This window comes from Lagenorhynchus albirostris, chromosome 4, assembly GCF_949774975.1.
Source record: "Lagenorhynchus albirostris chromosome 4, mLagAlb1.1, whole genome shotgun sequence".
In the NCBI taxonomy this organism is placed as follows: Eukaryota; Metazoa; Chordata; class Mammalia; order Artiodactyla; family Delphinidae; genus Lagenorhynchus; species Lagenorhynchus albirostris.
Window position 1 is genome coordinate 3,949,862 of NC_083098.1, and position 27,653 is coordinate 3,977,514.

Here is a 27,653-nt window from a genome sequence, read left to right on the forward strand (position 1 = left end):
GGTGGTGCAGTGGCATTAGATGAAGTAGGAGAATGTATGTAAATCCCCATCAGAGGGTCTCACGCACAGTGGGCACTTGGCTAATTTTCTAAGCTCTCGTTTCTGCTGAAGGTGAATCGAGCCTTTGAAACTTCTAGGCTGCGGAAGTTAAACTGTTTATAGTAGAGGACATTTTCAGGTTGTTAACGCGTGTGTGTGTGCACACGCACATGCACGCACTGATGACACCACAGGTTATATGAAACCCGTTGTAAGATTCCCTAAGTGTATCTTGATTAACGTGATTCTGTTTCCCTGATTTAAACTTGGGATTAATAAGTTAATATGCATACACATACGTGCTTAAAAGTTCAGAGAAAGCAGTTGAAGTTTAAGGAAAGTAAAAGCTTTTTAGAATACTAGATGTTGGTCTTTGTTTAGGAGGAATGTGCTACCTGAGACAGTTGATCAATTGCTTACGTAAATAAATCCTTGGAGATGACGAGGAGGCCACGAGAAATGCTGGCATATTGACAGAAGTGAGGGTATTACCAAGGAGTCTCCTTATGAGGTCACACGCGCTCAGCTGTGTCCTAGTCATTCAGACTCGTCACCAGGTGATATGGTGTCTGAGGTTTACCAGTCTAAGCAAACAAGCAAGCCAAAAAGGAAAGGCGGAGGAAAAGAAAAATCTATTAGCCTTTATGCAGTGTATGCGGGATATATTCTTGATGGCCCTGGGCAATGAGTAATGCACCACAGATGTTCAGTTAATTCTCCCCCAGTGCCCTCTAGACAAAGCTAAAGCAATGAAATTATCTGGTGTGCCCGGGTTGACACACAAAGCCCTTGAAAGTAGACGTTAAATTAGATGTCTTATCACTGAAGTCCTTAGAAATAAATGCCAAAATGAATATGTTTATCACTGAAGTAAAAGGAAAAGCTGATATTCTAGACACACAAAATTAATGCCCACTATTTTGTGTGAGTAACTTAAGAGGGATAACGTATAATTATTTTTTGATTTAAAGATTATTGTCTAGCTAAGTTGTAATACTCATCACTGGAAAAGCGGCAGTTGTGGTTGTGTTTGAGTGAAATCTAGAAATGGAAACTTTAGCGGTGGAATCTGAGGTGTCGTTTGAATTCTAGGTAGTCTCGTGTGTGTGTGTGTGTGTGTGTGTGTGTGTGTGTGTGTGTGTGTGTGTGTGTGTGTGTGTGTCTCACACAGATATAAGAGGAACAGGGTGGGATTTTTCAGTAAATAAAGTTGTATAGCCAGTGTACCCAGAAACCATGACTTAGAACAGACATGGCTTCACAGTTGAGTCACTGCCTGTGGGACATCAAGTAAGATGAGCTACGAGGTCCTTGTTTGTCAATGGCCTCTTGGTACAAGTTATAATAAACATGTTTTACTCAAGTTATGTGGAATTACTATTGAATATTTCTCCAAAAGGTAATATATATCTGCATTAAGCATTTTAGGAAAATGTTTTAACTTCGTGATGAATGTATTGTGAGTGCTAAGAACCCCCGATCTTTCCATCCCATTCAGGATGAGATCCAGCGTCAGTCCCACAGCTTTCCCACGTGATTTCACCGTGGCGTCTCTCTCTGCTCTGATTCCCTCTGGGCTTCTCAGGGCAGGTGCTGACTTCCTAGCTGTTCCTAAAACACGCCAAGGCCACCGTGTCTTCGGCTTGTGCCCTTGATGGCCTTGTACGTGGGACCCCTGTTTCCCCATGTGTACCTGCAGGGTGCAGGCTTTCACTCCACTGAGGTCTTTGCTCAGAGGACACCTTAGCCCTTAGCAGTGAGACCTCCTACCCTCTATATCCCGTGTCCTGCTTTATTAATTTTCAAATTACTTATCTCTGTGTGACATATTCTTTTTTTTTTTTTTTTTTTTTTTTTTTTGCGGTACGCGGGCCTCTCACTGTTGCGGTCTCTCCCGTTGCAGAGAACAGGCTCCGGACGCGCAGGCTCAGCGGCCGTGGCTCACGGGCCCAGCCGCTCGCAGCATATGGGATCCTCCCGGACCGGGGCACGAACCCGTGTCCCCTGCATCGGCAGGCAGACTCTCAACCACTGCACCACCAGGGAAGCCCCATGAATTCCTGTTTTTCAAAAGAGTATAGCTTACATTGCAATAGAAATGTTTTTTTCCTGAGCAATCAGTCTATTCAATAAATTTTTGAGTACTGTACTCAAAATCAGTTGACAGAGTAGGTGGCTTCTAGACTTAATTTTCCCTTGAACCTATTAAGTGGTACTTTTGGAGGACAAATAATTATTTTGGAAGCCTTATATTTCCATTGTGTAATATTTTGCATCTTGAAATTTGACTAAGTGCTCTCCGACTCATAGGACAGTGAACAAATCCAAATCTGTTTTATACTGTCTTTGATTCCTAAGGTACTGTGATACTTAGTTGATTTCATTTTGAAGTTGCATGAAGAGCCCAATAATTTTTCATAAAACGTTTAGTAATTGGATTCCTTCGGTTTAGGGATATACTAGACTTCTCTCAGTTTTGCACAAAGGCAAATATAAATATAACATACGCTTCATAAATATATGAAATATAAGTATGTGTTAATATATAAAGTTTGTATGTATGTCTGTGTGTATAAGATATAGATCTATAAGGTGTATGTGTGCGTATATATATATATATATATATATACCTAGTAAAATGGTATATATATATCTAATAAAGTAGTATGATTGAAACTATCCCTTTAGGAGATAACTGAGAATATAAAAACCAGTTTTCTCATCACATTGTCAACATCTTCAGTCTTTCTTGGCTATCCCTTTTTTTATTTTTAAAGATTTATTTATTTTATTTATTTTTGGCTGCATTGGATCTTAGCTGAAGCACACGGGATCTTTGTTGAGGCATGTGGGATCTTTCGTTGCGGCACGTGGGCTCTTCGTTGTGGTGTGCGGGCTTCTCTCTAGTTGTGGCGTGCACGTTTTCTCTCTCTAGTTGTGGTGCGCAGGCTCCAGGGTGCGTGGGCTCTGTAGATTTGGCGTGCGGATTCCAGAGTGCGTGGGCTCTATAGTTTGCGGCACGCGGGCTCTAGTTTAGGCACTCAAGCTCAGTAGTTGTGGCGCGCGGGCTTAGTTGCCCCGTGGCATGTGGGATCTTAGTTCCCTGGCCAGGGATCGAGCCCGTGTCCCCTGCATTCTAAGGCGGATTCTTTAGCCCTGGACCCACAGGGAAGTCCCCCCAGTCATCCTTCTGTCACATCAGTCTCTTTTAATCTTTGCTGAATGCAGCACTTATCACTATTTGACAGTTTTCTTCGTTAATCTTTTATTATTTATCTTGCCCGCTATTTGTAAGATCCGTGAGAGCAGGGAGTTTATCTTACTTGCTGCTGGCTTAGAAAACTGGGACCAGTGCCTGGCATACTGGCATAAAGTGGGTTTTTAATAAATGTGTTTGACTGACTAAAGGAGCTCTAATGTTGATTTTATCCAAATTGCACACAGCACTGTGAGATCAGGGTGTCATCAGAGCCCTACCTACTTCTCCTTAAGGAACTGAGAATTTCACTGTGGAAGGTTTTTTGCAGACAGGTCACAAAAAAGTATCATCATACTTGTATCTGTATGAGTTAAGATAATGCTAGCCATTGTATCAAAACCAAGCAAAACACAAGGGTTCAAATACAATAGAAGTTTATTCTCTTTTGCATAAGATCTGAAGCAAGTACTCTGGATCACTTAGTGGACAGTTTTCCTCTAAGCAGGGATCCAGGCCCCTCCACGTTATGGCTCAGTTGTCTAACCTTCGGCGCAAAGCTTCTGTTGTCTTCCGACAGAGACTCTTGATGCAAGGGGAAGGTCTCAGCGGGTCTGTGGAAGATGCATATAAGCAGGGCGTAGGCACAGCATCCATCACTTCTGTTTGTTCATGAAGTCAGTTGTATGGGCACCTATGTGACTGTAAGGGAAGTTGGGAAATGCAATCCAGCTGTACTCCCTGGAAGAGGAGGACATTGGTGAATAGCTCTCCAGTCTCAGCCATTTTTGGGCATTTTATTGTATGGAGACCTAAGTGCATTTGTGTTTGGATGTCACGTGGCTTTTATAACTTTTTTTTAAAGAGTTAAACATTACTTGTGGGGTCATGTCTTTAATTCTGAGTGAGGCTTTCTTTCCAAACCAACTATTTATTTTTGTTCGAAAAGAAGGCAGCTTAGGATCATCCGTGGATCCTATAGGAATCTTTTTCCTTGGCTTTAGAGGCTCATTTCCGACTTCACGCTCCCTTGAGCATTCTTACAGCTGGGATAACTGCCCACCGTCCCTCTGCAGCTCATCAGAGTTGTCTAATTGGTCCTAGAAACTGCCTTCTCCTATCACGAGCGGCTCCCCTCCATCTCCAGGGGTCTCCACTTCCAGAGCACCAATCCCATGTGGTCCTGGAAAACACGAGAACTCAAGTTTTAGTAACTGTAGAATATGATGATCAGTATTACTATATGGATAATCACCAATTTTGCTAAAAAATATATTTATTGGGTTGGTTTTTGTATTAGACAGTGAAGCTATGGTGATATTAAAGTTTCTTAGGATATTTCCTGTTTAAGTCAGGGAGCAGATGGGTGTCACAGTTGGCTTAGAATATGGCCCCAAATAACACATTTCTAGAGTCCAGATGCAGAGTGCAATGGGCGTAGATTTTGGAGCCATGGACCTGGGAGCTTTGGACAAGCCACTTGAGCTGTCTGACCTTCTGTTTCTCCGTCCGTGAAGTGCAGTATCTGGGCTCTTTATAAGTATCGGAACAAAGAGGCATCAGATGTTCACCACGTTGCTCATTAGGTACACGTGTGCCCCAGATAATGGGGGAATTATTCCTCACGTGAGGAGAGCGTGCACATAGGGTTAGGATTTCTGTAGGTGAAGTGCTACCCAGAAGGTGACTTTTCAGTTACCTGACTCAGTGCCAAAATTTGCCATGTATTTTATTGAAAAAATCTTGGACTAAGTGATCTAGACATTTTTTTTTGAAATTCCTCAGAAAAAGGTGTGCTTTTCAGATCACTGGTTATTGATAGCTGCAAATAAACTGAAAAGGAAAAGGGATTATATGGGGGGGGGGGTGTGTGTTTGGAGTGAGAATGGAGTGCCTGTCACTTGAAAACCATCATAAAACTGTGTTTTTTAACAGACAACAGGACATTTCCTTTGGTGATACAGGACATTTCCTTTGGTGATACATACACGTTAATTAACTACCTCAGTATTTCTTTGGAAGATGATATAGTTTGTTTTATTTTAGGTCCCAGATAAACATTTTCGTTTTGAAAAACTACGGTTGTCTTTCAGAGGACAAACTTGTAGTGGTTCTGGTATTTCTTGTAGAACTGTTCTCACTGTGCCAGGTGTCCTTCGAAGCTGATGACATTAGTTGACTAACTTACTTGTGTGTGTGCATGCACCCACATACTTCTCCTCTGATTGTCAGATGTTAGGGGCACTGCATAATATGTCAGGCAAGATCTCGTTCTGCAAGAGTTAACTACCAGAGAAGGAGTTGCTTCTGTCTCTTACGTTATGAGGTTCTCTCTCAATTCATTTTACCTTTTTTTTTTTTTTAAACAGAAAAAGTACTCTTCAGTAAGGAACATAAGGCAGTAATGACCTCAAACAATGCTAGCTTGGAATGTTGTAAGGGTCATATTGTGGAACGTGGGATGAGGGAGTTAAAGAAGTTTTACACAGATTTAATAATGATTCTTGGATATGTGATCTCAGAATTGCAAATACTGGTTACTACCATAACATTTTAAAGGTTAGCTTATAAATAGTAAATGATTTTGTAAAGAACCTACAAGACGATGAAAAATCAACCTCACTAATGTTGCACAGTATATCACAAAGAGATGCAAAAAGTGGTGCATCTCAAACAACTTAGAAGGAATGAAAACTCTATTGGATGACTCAAAAAGTGGCAGTGTGATGTCAGAATCGTTGACATTGGAGATGCAGATGTAAAGTTTTAATTAATTTGTTTTATGAAAGTGAGAAATTGTTTTAAATGACTGTTTTTCTATATGATTTTGAAATTTGTACAAGAAACTCCATTAGTAAATTGATATAAGCAGACATTTCAGAGTTTCATCAGTATTCATGAGAGTTTTCAAGTCAACCAATAAGTCCATAAATACAGTAAAGTTCAATGCTTAAGTGTATTCAGTACAGGGCCAGGCAGCCAGGAATCTCTCTCTGCCACCTTTTCACTGTGTGATCTTGGTGCAAATAGCTTTTCTGTGTCTTAGTTCCTCTTATCTAAAATAATCATAATAGGGCTTCCCTGGTGGCGCAGTGGTTGAGAGTCCGCCTGCCGATGCAAGGGACACGGGTTCATGTCCCGGTCCGGGAAGATCCCACATGCCGCGGAGCGGCCGGGCCCGTGAGCCATGGCCGCTGAGCCTGCGCGTCCGGAGCCTGTGCTCCGCAACGGGAGAGGCCACAGCAGTGAGAGGCCCGCGTACCGCAAAAATAAATAAATAAATAAATAAATAAATAAATAAATAAATAAATAAAAAAAAATAGTCATAATAATAACCTACTTCATGAGATTCTTGTAAGAACAGGACTGGTGTGCAGGTGACCTTACTGTTGCCTTACACAGCCTTACATCTTGGAATAGATGGTACTTAGATCATACACTTTCTCCTCATACTAAAGGATTCCACTTTTCTGTTTTGAAGTGAAGTTCACATGCGTTTCCTATTCAGTGCTTTCTATGAATGTCCGATAGAAAAGGCTTCTTAAAGGTATTTGCTTGAAAACATCAGTCGTGTGACTGACAGCCTTTCAGTCAATTTACTAGTTTTGCTTATTTATTTTCCTCAACAGGGGTCCGAGTTGTTCTGTTTGTGTTCCGTTTATCCTTATTTCATAAATGTAGGGATTAAATTTCAGATTGTAATTCATGCCACTGTAGCCAAGGAAGTTTATGGTTCATTCATAGGTTACCAACCCTAAAAAACATGCGGGTAGCCTTTCTGCCCTGGGGAGAGGGCTGGGTCACCACCACATTTCACGAGATATTTCTAACATATAAAAAGACTTTAAGAATAGTCCACATCAAAAAATATTTAAAAAATAAAATATGTAGAGTTTTTGGGGAAATATATATAATAAGTAAAGTACTATAATGGTGGTATTAGGTATGAGAGTGTCAAAAATAAGTTAGTTTTTTTTTTTTTCCCATTGAATTTGGGAACTATCTGACCTAAGATGGAAAAATGGCAGAGGGAATGGAAAGGGAGAGAGACAGCTGCAGGTAGATTCTACAAGTTATTTCATTTAGTCACTGGACAATGTTACGTTCATTTTACAGAGGAAACTAAGGTGCACAGAAGTTAATCAACTTGCTCAGGGTTGCTTGACTTAGCAGGAAGTTGAACAGAAGATAACTTGATATGTACAATGAGACTTATGTCTTTTGAGCCTGCCAGGAAGCTGGGAGAATATTAAGTTCTTACAAATTGCTAATCTTTTGGCAGGTTTCTCCAGTAAATATAAAGCAAATTTTTGTTGAACCGTTCGTTCCTTTAAAGCATAGTCATACCAATATTTAAAAATGTCTACATGTATTTTAATGAGAAATATTATTAAATCTATCAGTTTATTAAATTATTATCTCATGACCCTTTGGGGAAAGCTTTGTTTCTTGCCTTTATGTATATTTACAAACAAAAGAAATTGTATACTGTGCAGAAATCTTTCTCTTTGCTTTGTGGAATACTGATGGATGAAGTATTATTTCAAGGATGAGTCCTGGGTCTTGAGCACGTCTTAATGGGATGTGAGAGAAGTAAAAATGATTTCTGATGAATAATATTCAGGAGTCCAAATGCTTACTTTTTCTGGTGTTCCTAAAGAAATATTATGGGGTAGAGAAATAAAAGTTGACCACAGTATAAAGTGGTCTTTAAAACGAGCTACCAAATAATATTCCTGCCTATGCAAGCTGTATGTAGAAATAGGTCAGAGCGTGTCGGAACTCGTCGTATTAGAAAAGATCAGTTTTAGTAAAAGAAAAGCTGTGTGTGTGTGTACACAGAGAGAAAATATGACTTGCTTTTAAAATACAACCTGAGTCCCACCGTGGCTGAAGGAACAGTGTCTGGAGCTGGGTGATGACTGGCCCCTGAGGCCCTTTCTGAGAGCAGCTCCGTCCCTGCTGGCATCCAGACTAGATTCCAGATGCAGGAATGCACAGCTGGGAGCCCCTGTGTCTTCCGCGAGTCTGCACGTGGTGGTTCATGGCCGACACCCTTCTGTCTGGTTCTGGGTGCCAGGCTCTCCTCTGAGTGCTTTCTACTCAGTCGTTCACTTAATCCTCACCACACAGGTCTTTAATAAATGATGAATGAATGGGAAATAGAGGAGGCTGTATTTTCACTGGCACCTCAGGAAAAAATGGGCAATGTGTCCAGGAACATACCAGCTCCTCCCCTCAGAGCCTGAAAATATGAGTGTGGAAAGCGCTCACAGAGCTCCAGGGATGACCTGGGGAGAACAGCACTCATTTGGGTAAATTCTTAGTGTTGCGTCTTAACATGGAGCTGGTGTTCAGTCACTAAGTGTGATACTCAGTTTACCTTAGTACTGTTGTTACTCAAGGTGAACTGCCAGGGAGGATTGGATAGATTCTAACCGTTACCCCAAACCTTGTGTGTTCTGTTGTAGCAATTTCTTGAAATAAAAGGGATTCTGGGGTTCGTTGGGAAATTTTTAGTGAGGTAAATTTCAACTGATGGTGACAGTGTTTTTTTGTTTTGTTTAGTTTTGAACCGTTGGATTTCTCAGCAGTCCTACGATGCTAATGCATCATGGGACATACAACTCTACTGTGTTTCCATTACATAACCGTGTAATGTACCAATGTATTACCAGTGGTATAGCAGCCCTTTCTTGTAGAGCTGGAAAACATAAACCTAAGAAGTTTTTGGGGGGAGAGAAGGAAGGGGAAGAAAGGAAATGCCCTGGTCTCTACTATGTTAGCACCACTTTGAGGAATTTTACCAGTTCAGCAAAGTATTTATTTAGCGGTGTCAGATTTCAAGGCGTCCTCACTCACTGAATTTATGTTCAAAACAGAGTTCATTTATTAGCCGGTACTTTTATGAATGCCAATCATTAATTAATAAACCAAAGGCTATCAAATGCCTGTTCCTATATGAGCCTTAAGTCTTCCCTAGTACTTCTTACTTAAAGCTAATTGTTAGAGCACCCCTGTTTCTCCCAAAAAAGAAAACAAAACCAGCTATCATTTAATTGATACCCAGATTTTACAAAACTGGGATTAATATTGTTTATGCTTACTTTACGCATTTAAGAATCTGATTTAAATACGTATTACCATTGTTGTTTCTTATGTAATTAATAGTGTTTCTGGTGAACCTGTGATTCAGTCATTTGCCTGACACGAGTTTGTTACAATTGTGATTCACAAGTGCCCCTGTCTTTAGGAATATAGATTGCTTGATCCAGGAAAAATGTGAGCAGTAATATATTCATACAATCAAATATGAAAATAAAAGCATTTCAATGACAACAAGAAAAATATGAGATTTCCTTGAATTGCGTTCGTAATGAATTGCTGTTAAATATTGAATATATTGGTGTTAAGGTCAAAATGTATAAAATATATTAGTTTCCCCTTTAATTTATTTAATTATTATTTAATTTTATTCAGGTAGCTACTGCGTATAGCCCCAGCTTCAGAAAATTTTCTTATTGTTGAGCAGAATTTCTGTTATAAGTGGTGGCTAGAGCCGCAAGATAATTCCCAGCTCCATTTAATCGGAAATTTGATTGAACAGCATGGTGATAGTAACTTAAAAAGGCCCTGGATCAAGCGTAGAAAGGCTGGGACAAGTGAGTCTTTTGTCCTTGGCGTGTGGCCCCCTGCTTTGGTATGTTTTGCTCCGACAGTGAGTTACTGGCTCCCAGCGTTCGGCGTTACCCTTTTGCCCTGAGGTTGAACGCGGTGCCTGTGCCTGTGTTTGCACCCTGACTCCCAGTTCCCGGCTGGTTCGTTTCTCTCTGAAAGAGCCGCTTCCCTTAGGCCTGGGCTCAGGTCTCCAGTCTGCAGAGTATGAGGCTGGGCCGCACCCATGCATTTCAGGCCCTCTTCTCTTGCGGCAGACAAGCTCCACACCCCTCCCATTCCACAGCCTTGGCCGCCGTGGCCTGTTGATAGCGTTTAATCACGGGACTCTCATCCCCATCTATGGGGAAAAATGCGAAGCTTTCTCAAGCATGGCATCTGTTCTCGTACAAAGAGATATTTAGCTAATACTGAATTTTATAGGCATTAACTTTAACATCATTTCATTGTCTGCAAAGAACACAAGTGGTGGTGGGGAGATAAAAAGTCACGTTTAAAGAACTATGTTTGAGGGAGTTCCCTGGCGGTCCAGTGGTTAGGACTCCGTGCTTCCACTGCAGGGGACCGGGGTTCGATCCCTGGTCAGGGAGCTAAGATCCTGCAAGCCGTGCAGCGTGGCCAAAAACAAACAGAGTGTTTGACTTATTTTTCTATTGTGCATGACACCTACTACAATGACTTTTTAGGTAGTAGAATTTACATTTGGAATTGGGGGTGTCTTATTCACCTTGATAGTTCCTGTCCCTAACAGAGTGTCTGACATAGCAGATACTTAATAAGTATTTCTAAAGTAGAATTGAATTCTTAAGAATGAAAGTGTTTCTTCTTTTCTCTTTACACACAGACTTTGTGGTTCTTAGCTTAACAAAGCCACGTAATTCTGCTCTTTGTGGGTCTAAGTGAGCGTAGATGAGTAGATTGTGGACTGTCTGTTCACACTCCACAATCTGTTTAGAGCTTTAGAGCTCGAAGGCTGCTGTGCTTTCCCCACAGTGCATTTAGTCAGGAAAGACGACCAGTTGATGGACACTGTCCTGCGAGACTTGAGTAAATAACTGTCTGGTGAGTAAAAATTCATCAGATGGACACATCTTTATTTGACATATTCAAGTTAATTTTTAAAAATCACACTGTGTGGCACATGTCGACCTGAGTCATCTCTATAAAAGATAATCAATAGAAATCAGTTTATTGTTCTGTAAGTACATGTATCGACTGATGCCTTTTAAAGTCGCTGAGCTATGGAGTCTTGGTTCTTCAGTTGCCTTCTGTGGTGAGTGACTGCATTCAACGAAACGTAGCCAAGATGAGGAAGGGTGTTTATCCTGGCTTTGAACCCATGGTTTTAATATCTGACATGTATCACTCAGCTACAAGTAAAATACAGCTTGGCAAACTTTTGTCTTCAGACTGTTCCTGAAGAAATCCTGGAAATATTTCGCTATTCTACATTGTGAATAAAATATATAAATTCTCAAATTTGGGGGTTTTCGCCTATCTGTTCCTTGCAGGGAAATTGTTATTTTCCCAGTTTTATCTATTTCAAATCATCTTCAATTATCAGTTAAAAAAACATTCATAGTGAGATATGCATCATTCTTGCAATGATTTCACACATTTGAATAAACATCTCACTTCTCTGAGCTTCTCCAACATATGCCTTTTTATCTGTTTATTTAGCATCTGTTTATATGCCCCCCAATAAATTTACGTTTAAATCTTTTCTTTGTATACTTTGTCTCCCGTGATGTTAAAAATATTATTTCTATGCAGACTATATTAAATGGGTTTTTTTCTGAAGGGGTATAATTTTACTTTTTAAATTTTTTTAATTTAATTTTTTTATGCAATTTAAAGGTTGCTTTCCATTTACAGTTATTACAAAATATAGGCTATATTCCCCACATTGTACAGTACATCCTTGAGCCCATCCCATACCCACCCCTCTCCTCCACCCGCCACTGGCAGCCACTAGTCACTAGTTGTTCTCTGTATCTGTGAGTCTGCTGCTTTCTTGTTATATTCACTACTTTGTTATACTTTTATAGATTCCACATGTAGGTGATGTCACACTGCATTTGCCCTTCTCTGTCTGACTTATTTCACCTAGCGCAATGCCTTCCAAGTCCATCCGTGTGTTCAGTACTATTAAGTGTCGTAATCTGTTTATTGAGTCAGATCTGAATGGCTGTGGGTGTCAGGAACCTGCATCACGTCCCCTGTGGGACTTACTCTAAACTGTGAAGTGGCATCTTGGTTTTGGAAGGGGAGGAGGGATGAGGGTCCCAGGAGAGAAGGCAGTATTGCCAAGGCAAGCTCTTCCTTAAGTTTGATTTTAACAGTTAGTCTTTATTATTTATTATTCAGCAGCCAAATCGGATCAGTATGCCAGCAGGAAAGAAAGATATTATCAGTGTGCAGGGCGTCAGTTAGCATATATTTTGAAATGTCAGGTTTATTATTGGCCAGTAGTGTCTTCTAAGTGTGATGCTATAGATACCTAGTGCCCTTTTTGAATTCAAAAGAATTGCTAATAACTTATGAGTGTAAGATTTTAAGGGCAGCGTTTTCTTAGCACCTCATTCACTAACTAGCACATAGTAAGAGGAAGAGGGCTCAGTAAATATTTGTTGAATGGGTGAATGTTTCCTTTTTCAGTGCATTTTCTCTGCTGTATGGGGGGTGATAGAAGCACTTGGGGGATGCTGAGGGAATCTGTTCAATAGACGCAATTTTTATTTGGAGTTTAAACGTGAACAAGTAGTATCTATGTGTCTGTGATAGGTAAATGTTGTCCATAACCTTCTCGACTCTGCGTTCTCCGAGAGCATACTTTCCTGTTTTCTCCGTAGTGCCTGTGTAGTTACTTGTATAACAATACACTTTGTTCTAAGATGCTCATCTTTTTAACCTTTAAACATCATTTGGGCATACATGAACCTCAAATCTGTTTTCTTATTTAAGCTGTCTCTTGCCACAAAGTTGCACTTTGCTGGCTGACAAATAGTAGAAGACTAATTTTCTCATTGGTGTATAATTTGAAAGTTGTATCTCATTGGATTCAGTGCTCACCAGGTTAATCTTAACCGCCAAACCCACCTACTTAAGCGTTGAACTTAGTATGATTTAAGGCTCATTGAATGCCCATAAACTTTGCAAATTCATTTTGTGATTTTTGGTGAATAGGACAGTATTTAGTCATGGTGAATTTAAAAAATGAAGGACCTTTCCTGGCCTGGAGTAGAGTGTGACACAATTTGTAGATGCCTGCTTGGAGTTCTCGGTTCCAGCTGTAACACAGTTTCTCCTGATCCTTCCCCAGCTTCCTGCAGATTTCACAAAGCTACACCTCGCCGACAGTCTCCACCCACAGGTGACTCACGTCTCCTCCAGCCACTCAGGATGTAGCATCACCAGTGATTCTGGAAGCAGCAGTCTTTCTGATATCTACCAGGTAGGAAGGTGTTTTCCTTGTCATTTGCTTCATTTTCATGTATTCTGAGGAGTTCTGTGATTTTTCATGGATAGAATCTTAAAGGTAAATATATGTGTGTGTGTGTTATATGTGCACACATGGGCATAAAATGTTAATGTTTATGCTTCACACAGACATGTAGTATGTTGTATGTTTGTTTTAGGAAGTCGAACTACAGTCTAAATGCATTTGCCTCTGCTATTACCAGTTACCAGAATTTTAAATGGAGTGGTTACAATGGAGATGTGTCCCCGGACTGTAAATATTTTATTAATTTGACTGTAGGTGTACTAGGTCGATGACCCTTTCTTGAACAAAATTGTAGGGGAAAACTTCAGAATCATGCTTCCATACTAAGTTTTTCTTAATAAAGTCTTGGGTGTGACAAAAGGAAGAGATTATTAAGATTCGATCACTGAATTATTGCATTATTTTTATTACCTATAGACGTACATGTTTCAAATAAATTCTTATGATAGTGATGGATAGAAAAACTAGAATTATGGAATTTCAAAAATGTTTTTAAAGCAAAATAATTTTAATTGTTAAGGAATAGTTCATTGGCTTAGAAAATGCAGATTTAGGAAAAGTGACTGGAATATGCAAAAAAAGATCCTTTTTTTTTGTTACAGCTAATATGGGATTTCAGATGGTTTCAAACAAAAAGAATGTAATACTCACTTTGCAAAGTATAATTCTAGGCTCCTTAGGAATCGTGATAGGAGATGGCCGCAATAAAACCTTTCTCTAACAATATTACAGTGTTTCAGGATCATTGATACATTCAGGCAGCGCTCAGTTTCTGTTTTTTTAAAAAATTACTAAAAGTATCTAAACAGAATACCATCAGGGCAAAACATGTCTGTTTAAGTCCTAAATTTAGTAGATCTTAGAAAGTTAATTTTCTTTTCAGGAGGCATTAGGTACCCACTTTTCTATAATTCAGAGGTGTTGTGGAGAGCTCACTGGCTAATAAGTGATAGCCACAAATGCAATTATTTGCAGATTCTTAGCTGATTAAGAACTTTTTTTTATTATTTTGCAAAAAGAAACATAATGATCTGGCTCTTTAAAGTAACTTTTCAAGTTTCTACTTTGAGGCATTAAATGTTAACTTGTAATTAAATCGGTAGGAAGTAGTCCCATTTTCAAATGTTCGAGGAGGAAAAGGTGGTGGATCAGGGTAAAATTATTCCCCCCGCCTTGCATAATGCCTGTTTTTAGAAGTTGATTTTTTGAACATTTATTCAAGAGTATCCCTTATAATAGAACAATGAACAGTAGAAGTAAAAGTTGTGCTTTAGCTTCTGTTAATTGAAACATCATGATAGAGCCTTTGTCTTCTACACTTTGAGATGATCACGTGCTTTAAAGACCTGTAGTAGGAACACAGCTTGAGGTTGTAGCAGTTACCCCTGCTGTTCTTCGGGTGTAATTCCAGGCTGAATGGAGCCTGCTAGAAGGTAAATTTATAATAAGAATGAAGTGAGTCGTTTGTATACGTTATGGAGGCGTATTCTGAGGGAAACTTTAGCTTTATGTGTTATTACCTTGGGTAGGTTGGGGAAGGGTGTGAGGAGATTCTTGACGGTACTTTGGCTGTCCCCAGCCCCCATCAGGGTGTCTGAGGATCCAGACCGTGGTGAGAACTCCACCTAGTTCTGTGGGGGTTGGAGTTTGCAGCCTGCAGTCCGGCTTTAGCTTGGGGTGTAGTTGGAAAAGAGGACCCCTGCGTATTTTGATTCATTTTAGTAGTTTCACAGCTGTCCATTTCAAACTTGATGACAGGCATGTAGCCTGGTAAGTTTGTATCCTTCCTAAGGAAAAATCCATAGATGTAACTAAGGATTTGGTTACTGACTGTAGGACTAACATTGACTAGAGATCCCCTATTGTCTTTAAATCAGAAATTCTAAAGGCGAGAAGAAATCTGCCAGATGCGCCTGGTTTGGCGACCAGTCTTGTGTTTGAATCCTCTGCTCTCTTCCTGTCAGTCAGGTTGATTCTTGAGCGGCTCCAGTGATGGGCAGCTGTCTCCCATGGCGACCCCTTTCTCGTGCATCCAGTTCTGACTTCGAGGAAGCTGTCACATTGGAGCGAGTATAAATGCTCAGGAGACGGATACAAAGAGGTTGTCATGGAATGCCATGTGCCGGAGAGAAAAAGTTTGAATAATTTTTCTGAGAGAGTTGGAGGAGAGGAATTCAAGAGCAAGGTGGAATCACTAGCTTATTTAAGAAGAGAAACAACCTCTCTTTTAACAGGGGCATATAATGATGGATTTGGAGTGGGGAGTTTGGGAGTTGAGCGAGTTTCTGCCTGGTGTCTCTGAGTTCCTTCTTTCAGAGTGAGAGGGTTGGCAGGTGGAGAGTCTCAAGGAGAGACACATTTTGGAATCATAGTTTTGGAGAGAAGGGGAGCAAATTGACCAGAGCATCGGAGGCTCAGCTGGGTAGGTGCCCCCAAATACAGAGTGATTTCCCTCTGCCCTGGTAAGTAGTTTTCTCCACAGTGAGCACAAGGAAAGCAAAGATTCGGCTTCCCCCGGGACCGCCTCTTTATTCAAGGAGTGTAGTGGAAAGACAGACGGAGCAGCACAGCACGCCAGGCTCCTCGTAACGCAGGGCTTTCTTTTTGCAGGCCTTCTGTCCAGAATTTTCTCTCCTTTTCGGCCTTCATTGATCCCTTTCGGCCTTCGTTTCCAAGGACCGCTTTCTCAGAGAGTTCTTCCCTTCTTACCCTTTGAAACGCAGGTCCTACATGTTGGTCCCGTCCCTGGCTGGTCTTTTAGACTTTAATTGAAGTGATTGTCACTTTCTCAGTTAGGTCTGTCCCCCAGCATGACTGCTTCAAGAGGCAGGGACTTCTCTGTCTTGTCTTCGTCTTCTCTCTAGAGCCTGGAATAGGGCCAGGAAGTCGTAGGCCTTCAGGAAAGACGCGTGGAAGGAATGGGACTGTGGTGTTAGACTGGGGGGCAGAAGCTGGAGTGTGAGAGCCAGGCACGAAGCTCAGAGAGCCTGGAAGACTGAGGAACACGCTTGTTTTGAAAAAGGGCTGCCTTGGAAGGCAATGAAAGCAAGCTGAAAAGCGGGAGGCTACTGGTGACAGAAAGCAGAGTGCCTAAGCTGGTGACACGAGACAATGCAATTTCCAGTCACGGTAAGGCCCCGGTTAAGTGGCGTGATTACCAGAGCAGTGACTTGGGCGGACTGGAAACAACTACGAAAATAGGCAGACTGATGGAACCGAGTTCAAGCAAAACGAAATTCACGTGTAAGCATGCAATATGGAATAGAGGAAACCTCAAATCAATGAAGTGATGGATTATTCAGTAACTGATCTTTGGGGGAGGGGGGCCCACTTTAATGACCATACTTCGTATCATAATTAAGATTAAATTCCAGATAAAGAGTTAGCAAACTTTTTTTTTCTTTTTTGGAAAGTACTTATTTACTTACTTACTTACTTACTTACTTATTTTACTTTACTTACTTGCGGCTGCTCCACAGGGCATGTGGGATCTTAGTTCCCCAACCAGGGATCGAACCTGAGCCCACAGCAGTGAAAGTGCCGAATCCTACCCACTGGACCGCCCGGGGATTCCCAGGAGTTAGCAAACTCTTAATGGTGTAATGAATGATCAAAACTTTTAATAATTAAAAGAGCAATTGAGACAAAGATTTAAAGTCAGACTTTTAACTCACTCATGCAAATTATAAGAAAAATACTTCACTCATAGCATAACGATATTCAAAGGACAAGGGTAGGTAATTTGCAGAAGAGAACATGCACGTGTCTATACCTTAAATACATATTTAAGACATAAGTGAGTATATGGGGATTTAAATATGAAACTATTTTTCCTATCAAATTAGCACAGACTTTCTTATAATATTTATAGATAGACATTCTTATACCTGTTAGGATTGTAGCTTTTGGAAAGAAACCTAACAATTTACATTAAAAGCTTTAAAGAATTGTTCTTCTCTTTTAGGTAAATCCTATATTGAAATTAAAAAAAAAATTCCTAGTGTAAAATTAGGAAGAGCACAAATTATGATACACAAACTGGATTTAATGCAAGCATTATACTTATTTCCAAATATATTTTCATAGTTTATGCATATATATGGCTTTGTCTGCAGTGCCTACTCACTTTGTTGTCTCAGTTAAATTAGCATCAGTGTTAGCCTTCAACATAAATTTCTAGCCTAAATTTATATCAGGGTCTGACTCAGGTGCTATTTGGGTTACATACGTATGTTTGAAACTCTGCACAAAGTTTGTTTCAAGATTACTTATAAAGCAGCCCTCCTAAACATGGGGATATGTGTGGGTGTGGGATATTTAATAGGCAAAAAGTTTTTTCATAAATGATTTTTAAGTACTTAATGATAAACGTGTAGTAGTTACATTGTTTTTTTTAAATTAACACTTCACTAGTGCTTTATGGCATTTAATATTTCCTCAGTTTCTTCATTTACTTGATATCCTTAAAAATGCCAAATAAACTGGTTTTAAGAACTGTATTCATAATAACAAACTATATTTAGTCCCTTTATATTTAAATAAATCATAGAGCTTTCAGCATTGATCTGAGAATATTAATAGTTTTTTTTGAGAATAATACTATTTAGCTGTAATGTGCACCTAAATCTATGTTATGTTATATATGTGGAAGGTAAATTAATTTAGAACAGGAGTTCTTTGCCTAAATGACATTGTTCTATACCTTTTATTTATTTATTTTTATTGAAGTACAGTTAATTTACAATATTGTGTTAGTTTCAAGTGTACAGCAAGGTGATTCAGTTATAGATGTATATTCTTTTTCAGGTTCTTTTCCATTATAGGTTATTTCAAAATACTGAGTATAGTTCCCTGTGCTATATAGTAGGTCCTTGTTATCTATTTTATATATAATGATGTGTGTATGTTAATCCCACATTACCCACATACCTTTTAAATATAAAGTGTGTGCATATCTTTATTGAGAATGAAAGGGTTTAAAGTCTAGCATTATCTCAGTAATATTGTACTTTGGTGGAAGCTAGAAAGTAGCAAGTGTTTTATGTTTATATACAAATGTAAATTTTATGTTTTATGACTTAGCAAAGCAAGACACATTTTATTACTTTATTATATTTTAACTATTTTCTTTATGAAGACAGTCTTTTGGAAAACTGGGTGAAGTATTATAGTGCAAAGTATTTAGTAGTTTGTGTTGGTTGGACCCGATTTTGAGTCCCGGCACAATTACTAGGTTTTGTTTTGTTTTGAACAATTTATTTAGTTTCCCTTCATGTTTTCTCATCTGGAAAATAGTGGTAATAATCCTAATTTGCTGAATTGATATGATGATTATTATGCACTAAAAGCATCAAATGTAGTGCTAGATACACAGTAGTCATTCAATATAGAATCACTGTTTTTATAATTATCGTGTGAGCCATTTAGCCAGAACTTAATGGGTGCAGTTAGCCTGAGGGAAATTTTTACAGTGTGTAAGGGGTTGGGATATTTAACAGAGTGTTGGGGCGGGGGGTTTTGGCAAATTCTGCCAGTGTAAATTGCGTGCAAGGCTCATTGCTGGGGTAGAGGGGTGCCGGCACAGAGGTGGAAACGTGTCCCCTTGAGGAAGGGACTTTAATGTGGCCTGTAACTGGCTTTCTTTCCCCATATTCGATCCAAGAACAATCCTTTGAATGGTGAAATGTAACTCCAGCTTCCTGGTGACAAAACTGGGTCTACAGAGGATCAGCGACTTTGATAAAGCCTCTTGATGAACGCTAGAGCTGAGATTTGAACCACTACCCTCTGCTTTGTCTGTTCATTCAGCGGATGTAAATCCAGTGCGTCCCAGGTTCCGCGCACTCAGGTTTAGCCCTCTCCCCACCCGCCATAGACCAGTCAGTGCTCACTAAACCTTGGACTCCACTCAGTCTCCAAGGGTCTCATTGTTCACGAAATTAGTAGATTCCCAAAAACTTGTTCATTGAGTTCTATTTAAGATGTATTATTAAAAGGCATTCTGTAGTATTTTAAAATAAAAATGGGTATTTCATTTTATTTTGAATTTTATTTTATTTTTTTAATACGGCAGGTTCTTATTAGTTAATCTGTTTTATACATATTCGTGTATATATGTCAGTCCCAACCTCCCAGTTCATCCCACCCACCACCACCCCCCTGCTTTCCCCCCTTGGTGTCCATACGTTTGTACTCTACATTTGTGTCTCTAAAACATGGGTATTTATTTTAAATAAAAATAACCTTCTAAGTTACTGGTTTCATAAATGTTATTTTATGAATAGTTTCTTAAGCAATGGAATACACATAACAGGAATAGAAAACAACTAATGATTGTTTACACAGATGGGGTGGTGGGTTCAGTTTTGGAGAGATTAATCCAACTCACATTGGAAAATCTTTTTGTTCTATTTAAGACTTAAATATCATTCATTTAAATGATAGGAATGATTTCTTTGGGATGGTGTAAAATATATCTTTCATCTCTTACCATACGTTAGATGTTTAAAAGTTAAGAAAAACCTTAAGTTATATCGCTATATTACTTAAAAGTGTTTTGTTCTTATTTTTATCTTCAGTAGTGCCTCTTCACTCTAGGCTAATATTAAAGAATGTGGATATAGAGGACTGATTGTATCTTTGAAAATATAAGGTGATGAATAATAATCTTTGATGTTAAGATGAAACTGAGGTGAAAATGTACTCATAGCAACCATTAGCAGATTGTCACATTTGTAGGCGTTAGAAATAAGGTGGTGATAACAATAATATTGGCCTAGTTTCTCTGCTCACAGCCTTGGCATACCGTATCACATCCAGTGCTGTTTCAGTGTCATTCTGGAATCTAGAGACGATTTAAGTTAGAGATATGAGCAGATACACACTGGTGTGTATAAAATAGGTAACAACAAGGTCCTACTGTAGAGCACAGGGAACTATACTCAACATCCTGTAATAAACCATCATGGGAAACAATATGAAAAAGAATATGCATGTATATGTATAACTGAATCACTTTGCTGTCCACCAGAAACTAACACAACATTGTAAATCAACTATACTTCAGTTTTTAAAAAAATCATAAAGGAGAGGTGTGCTGCTGACTGTGCCACAATTAATTAATTCTCTGGCCTTGGCTGCAAGGCCATGTTGCTGTCCCACCTGGAGCATCTCTGCTCACCGTGGTCCTACCCAAGCAGCAGTATTCACTAAGGCCACTGCTGAAAGAGCTTTTGTAGAGGTTAGACTTTCCATTTTCACTCATGCTGTCTTCATTAGGTATTCTGTCTTCAACTATTTTCCCCATAGGTTTTTCTTATAATGTGTGATAATTCTTATAATGTATGGTATAATGTATGTTCAGGGAATCGTACGTAAGGAACTGAAATGTGATTAAAATTCTTTTTGTTAAACTTCAGAAAATATTAACACATACTTGTATTGCTTCAAAATGTAGAATTAAATATTCTATGATATAAACCAAGACTTCAGAAAGCTGAAACTTTGTTGATAAGAAAATAATATGGGACTTCCCTGGTGGTCCAGTGGGTAAGGCTCCATGCTCCCAATGCAGGGGGCCCAGGTTCAATCCGTGGTCAGGTAACTAGATCCTGCGTGCGTGCCGCAACTAGGAGTTTGCATGCCGCACCTAAGAAGTCCACATGCGGCAGCGAAGATCCCTCATGCCGCCCCTAAGACCCAGAGCAGCCAAAACAAACAAATATATGTGTTCTTAAAAGAAATTTTTAAATAATACAATTTATTCTTTAAACATTGATTTAAACTAAATGATAGAAAAAGTATAGATCCTTCTATAAGCTGCACTCATGTGTTAAGTATCTCTTACAAAGAGGCAGATTAGGTTGTAGTTATGACTCTGGAGCTGGAATTCCTGGCTCTGTTCTTGATTCCACAATTACCAGCAACATGATCTTGGAGAAATAGTTTCTTTTTACCTGTATGTTTGGAGAATAGTAAAAGTCAGTGACTCACTTCATAGGACTGTTGAAGGGTTAAACAAGTCAGTGCATGCGAAGCACTCAGAGCAGAGCTCCTGGCACGTTGTCAGTGTTTGATGTTGGCTTTCTGTTATTACGTTCAGCGTTTTATATTTTCATCTTTCATTTATTTATTTTAACCTGTATTTGCCTATTCTTCAAAATAAGATGTCTTTATTGTCTTTGAAAATCTTGTGGACTGTGAGTTATTTGAAGTTGGTCAACTTTATGTCTTCTACAAAATTAATAGTTTTATAGTAAAGCGTTTCTAAGCGTTTACTATTTTATCTGGAAAACCACGTTTATGATGTTCGAAATGGATATAGTTGATACTTAATTGTACTCATTCTTAGTGTGCTTAAGCAGTTAGTAAATTCTGGGTACATATGTCAGATGAGGCCAATATGATACATAGTACATGATGGTTGAGATGATCATTACAAAAGCATATAGAATAGCCTAGAAAGGATAGTGCATCTATACTTGAGATAGCTCAACAGAAGAGCCCATTTTGAAACTTGTGACTCTTGATTCAGACTAAATATTTGTTTTTAATCACAGAACCATAACAGGCCTTGGAGTCTCTTTCCAGAATTAAAAACAAATTCTAAAAAATTTAAGAGATTGGGTCATTGCATTTATTTAACATTTTTTCAGCACTAGAGAGTAGCTACAGATTTGCAGCTATGAATAAAGACAGTAGCATTCTTAGACTTCCTTCCTTCTCTTCATTCCTGTTATACCTGGTTCCTTTAGACGTTCCTGAGCTAATTTTACGTTTGCCTCATTCTTTCTTGATCTTGATTACTTGACATTTGGTCTGTGCTGCACTCAGCGGTGTTGAGGAATGGGAAGAAAGACTGTGTCACCTACAGGCATGTAGGGTCTTTCACACCTTTGGTGATGTATAGTTGGAGAGTGGACACTGGGGTCATCAAAGTAATTATTAATGTTTTGTTTGCATAGTTATCAGGTTACCTTTGATTTGGGATTCACTTTTTCACAAAGACTGTCTAATAAGAGAGAAGTGGTTCAGTCTTCTTGGCATTAATAAGTCTACACCTGTTCTTTGGGGGAAGGAATTGTTCAGAATTAATTGTCACCCTTAAGCTCTTAGCTGAAGCCATTCTCTTTGAAAAATGGAGTGAAAACAGATACTGTCTTTTTCTTATTCTACTATGTTTCAAATGCCGTACGACAGGTAATCAGAATTATTGATAGTCATTAATCCTAACTACAAATTCCAGCAGTGATAAAAATCACTCATATTTTGTTGAAGTAATTCTTTTCTGTAGTGCCTAGTGCACGACCGTTTGTTAACATTGAATACGTGTAACTTAGTTATGGAAAGTTAATATGAGAAAAAACAATATTTCGAACTAGACTTGTTTTTATTTCTTTTGGGCACAAAAGATTTCCTTAAGAAAGTTGGTCTGTCTGTCTGTCTATACATCTATCTATTTATTTGGGGTCTGTTTTAAGGCCACAGAAAGTGAGGCTGGTGAGATGGACCTGAGTGGGTTACCGGAGACAGCAGTGGACTCTGAAGATGATGATGACGAAGAGGACATCGAGAGAGCCTCGGACCCTCTGATGAGCAGGGACATCGTGCGAGACTGCCTGGAGAAAGACCCCATCGACAGGACAGACGATGACATCGGTAAGTCTGGGCGAGAAAACGAATCTCATAGCAATTTAAAGAATTCAGAGGTAAGACTGTGTAATACAACGGAGCCCAAGAATAGTAGGCTCTGAAAGGTCATTAATGTATCAGTCAGTGTTCCTTGGCATTTGTTGTTGAAAACATTTTTGAAACAATTAATTTTACTCAGGCCATAGCTTCAGGAGACTACAGCTAATAAAAGTTGCTAATAAAACCCTTCCACACGAGCCGTTCCTTAGCTTACTCTCGGACAAAAAAAATAAATATAGTCTTCCAAACATTATTACTTCTATTAATCGTCTTGCGCGCACTATTTCTAGGAAGCTCGAGTTTTTCTTTGTGTGAACATTAGTCGGGTGGTGGTCGGGAAAACCGTCATGCAAATGACTTTTCTTCTTCTCTGGTTCCGTAGGAAGGTGAGCCTCAGGGGAAGAAGAGAGCAGAATGTCAAGTGAGCCCCGCGTGAACCTGGGGGTTGAGGCTTTAAGTGCGCCCTAAGGTTAAGAGTCTAAGTGGCTTTGTGTCCACTTTTCCTTCCCCGGGGTCGCCTTTGCCCGGCTTTGCCGTCAGAGCAACAGTTGACTGTGTAATGGTGCTGTAGCATTCATGCCTGCCTGATGGGCCCTGCTCCTTCCTTAGGTGCCGGGGGCAGTGAGAGCAGCTTCCTCTGAGAGCATCTCTGCCCCGTGGGTCTGGAATCTGATTGTCTGCTCTTCCACACCATCAGCTCTTTTTGGGCCAATATGTATTTGAAAGAAATTCAAGGAACTGGGTCTAGTGGGATTAGATATAGGACAGTATGGGCATCATCGTCTGTGAGTGGCCGGTTGCTTGTGTTTTAAGGGAGCCAATATCATGTATGAGGAGGCCCTTGTACCGTTTAAGCTCTGCACGTATGCTAGGGAATTAAAGATGGAAAACCAGAACCTTGGATTAGGTATCTAAAATATAACTAAAGCCATTGATAGGAATCGCTAGCTCTGTAGAGATGACTGCTGTGTGGAGTGAGCATTCGGTCATCGGCGGATGTGACTGAGCGCCTTGTATGGCCTGAGGGTTTCCTAGGTCCTGGCAGACCAGTGGGAACCAAACAGGGAGCCCTGGTCCTGCTGGGTTCTGAGGAATAAAGTGGGGGAGATATTTCGGGGAGTGCAGCGAACAGGGGGCTGTTTTAGGAAGGAAGGACTGTCAGCGCCCTTTTAGAAGTTCAGACCCGAAGGAGGTGGTGGGAAGCCAGCCGTGCCTGCACCCCCAGCACAGAAGTGACTCTGCCGTCACCCTTCCGGGGGCATTAACCTCTAGATTTCTGTTGGAGGAAAGGACGTAGCTGCTTCTCACATGCCCATCCCTGTCCCTCCTCAGGTTAGCCCACTCCCTCCTCCACCTGGTCCACTCCCCGGTCCTGACGTGCTCTTAGACACAAGTCTTCTGAGGCTTCCGCAGCATGAAGTGAAGTGGTCCTGTTGCATCCCTGAAGACGTAGGGTTTAGCTTCCTCCAGACTGATACCACACGTTCATCTGATTTCCATTGTCCAAAATTTATTCCACTCCCTTATTCTCTTTGTCCTTGCCCGCTTCTTTTTCATTTTTAAAAAACTTTTTATTGGAGTATATTTGACTTACACTGTTGCGTTAGTTTCATGTGCACAGCAAAGTGAATCAGTTACACATATACGTATGTTCATTCTTTTTCAGATTCTTTTCCCGTATAGGCCATTACAGAGTACTGAGTAGAGTTCCCTGTGCTATACAGCAGGGCCTTATTTGTTATCCATTTTATATACAGTTGTGTGTGTGTGTGTGTGTGTGTGTGTGTGTGTGTGTGTGTGTGTGTGTGTCAATCCCAGTCTCCCAATTTATCCCTCCCTCCTATGTTTCCCCTTCGGCAACCATACGTTTGATTTCAAGATCCTACTTCTTTTTCAAAATCGCTTTATTGTAGTTTTAAAGAGAGAATGAAATTGGAAGTGTGTTTGGTTTCCCATCTTAAGAATCCTTGCTCATAGGGTTTTTAAAAAATTAGATTGAACACTGCTTATGAACAGATTGACATGGAGGTTATCCTTTTTTGAGTATGCTCAGGTTAGTATCGTTATGGAAGAAAATTACGATTATGCAAATACATGTAGCATGTTATTCTTGGAAATTTAAGACTTTCACTTCATATCTGAGAAGTTTTCTCTCTCAGAATTTCTAGAAAGCAAGAGCTATGCTGATTCCTACAAATGAGCACCACACTATTTTTTTTTTTTAGTGTGCTTGTTGATATAATCTCTGGATGAATTACTTACAGTTGAATACTGCCAATACGCTTGTAAACAGTGATAACTCAGATGCTTGCTCCTATAAAATATATTTTTATTTAAAACAGTAAATCATTATCACGAAAGATAAGGTCTAGGGACTTCCTAGTGGTGCAGTGGTTAAGAATCCGCCTGCCAATGCAGGGGACATGGGTTCGAGCCCTGGTCTGGGAAAATCCCACATGCCACGGAGGAACTAAGCCCGTGCGCCACGACTACTGAGCCCGCACTCTAGAGCCCGCAAGCCACAACTACTGAGCCTGCATGCCACAACTACGGAAGCCCACGCGCCTAGAGCCCGTGCTCCGCAACAAGAGAAGCCACCACAGTGAGAAGCCCGCACACCGCAATGAAGAGTAGTCCCCGCTCGCCGCAACTAGAGAAAGCCCGTGCACAGCAACGAAGACCCAACGCAGCCAAAAATAAATAACTAAATTTTTAAAAATTGCTAATATTTAATCATGTTTTTAAAACTGCAGGAATTAAAAATTTCCCTTTGGGTTCCCACAGATTCTTGGGTATACCTTTGTTTCAGTACTCTGAAGAAAGGGACATTATTGATTTTTGCGCTTCAACTCGTAACTCTGTAGGTACTCAATTATTGAATGGTTCCAAATTTAATATTTTTGGTTTTGAGGCCTTCACACATTAAGGTAGAGAACTACTTTGATCCCTTTCAAAGAATTCCTTTTTCTTTCCCTGCTTGGTGTACCACGCACACATACAAATCCACAGTTTTTTTTAAAAAAATCTTAATATTAATTATTTCTTACATAAAATTAAACCAAAGCAATAAGATAAGAATTTTCTGAATTGACTAAAGCTTCTGGTGTCTGTAAGTCGATTATTTAACTTTTCTTTGGGTTACATTGACTAGAAAAAAGTTTTTTTGAATGTCTAATATTTTTCATAAACAGGAATATTTCTTTCCTAACAAAGTAAGATAGATCACATTAATGTATTATTCAGACAGATTCTTCAAGCCGTGTAGAATAAAGCTGTCCTGTTTCTCCCTTCCACACTGCTTCTCTCCATACGTCCTGGGAACTATCTCAGTGCTCATTCCACGCTCTGAATTCTTGGCTGACATAATCCCTGTAACTCTATGCTTCCTGGGGCATCATCAGGGTTTATGTTGAGCTGCTGTAGTCAAATGCTTGCATTTTATATTTATTATTTTTTTAAAGATTGGTGATATAAATTATTTATTTCTTTTAATTGCTGTAGTCCTCCAGTGTAATACACGATAGAATAGAAGCTATCACAAAACCAGTGATACCATTATTGAGTCTTTGAGGGTTTTAAAAATACTTGGATGTTGTCTGGTTAAGTGTTTCTTTTTAATTTTTCAACTGAGCCTGGAGAATTATATACATTTACTGTTATTCTATCTTCTCTGTCTCCTTTATTATTTATCCTTATATGTGATACACAGATATTTTCTATTCTGTTGTATCTTTTAATGTTAATCATTACTCACCTATCACAAATTGATTTCATGACCCACTAATGGAGTAGGAAACTGCGAGAAAGCAAGACAACTGTCCGTGCAAGCACTTCAAATCATTGCTGCAAGTATTAGTGAATACGTTTTATACTTCATATTCATATGCTTCATATTCTCCTGTCGTGTGTGGTGGTAATTTGACTTTTATTACTGTCTAAACATGTTAAATTTAGAAAATTTCTGGCAGTTAATTTCTGGTCTCATATTTTTCTTAAGAGCGTGCATCTCTTCTTGTCCAAGGAAATTTAGCTCTTACTAGGAGAGGAAAAACATGAAATGTGTGTTCTAATCCCTATAGCTAGTATTTTAATACCTTACAGTGAGGGGTGTGGGGTGTGACAGCCGAAGAGAACAGAGGCTGGGAACAGCAGAACTAACGGGGGCGTGCCAGCCAGAGGACCACGATTTGTTCATTTGCCTTTACGTTTCACGTCAAAAAGGCAGTGCATTTGTAAAACACTGAGTCCCACCTCCCGCAGATAGTAGGTATGGGTCATCTCTTGCGGTGCTATTCAGAATTGCCTTATAGCTGCCCTCAGGCATAAACCTATTTTATGACGGGACACAAACACATCTTCTCATTCCAGAAATGAAAGTTTCACTCAACAGAACTTATTCTTTCTGTAACTGATGTACTTTGATACTCTCGCTCCTACTCTTTTAAAAATGCTGGTTGCAACAGTAAATTGATGTCCTGACACATCGGTCTGGGTCAAGTTGAAGAACGCTGTCTTGTTGGACAGAATCCCTGGGTACCACATATCACT

The 27,653-nt window shown here is 39.7% G+C and overlaps 1 protein-coding gene across 6 annotated transcripts in view; it reads left to right on the forward strand.

The window, feature by feature from the left end:
* RAPGEF2 (Rap guanine nucleotide exchange factor 2) overlaps nt 1-27,653 on the forward strand; it is a 244,877-nt gene that overhangs the window by 176,291 nt on the left and 40,933 nt on the right. For all 6 annotated transcript variants that reach the window (XM_060147533.1, XM_060147534.1, XM_060147536.1 and 3 more), the window contains 2 exons: nt 13,233-13,364; nt 22,895-23,072. In XM_060147533.1, coding sequence (XP_060003516.1) covers nt 13,233-13,364; nt 22,895-23,072 — 310 coding nt within the window. The remainder of the gene's footprint in view (nt 1-13,232; nt 13,365-22,894; nt 23,073-27,653) is intronic.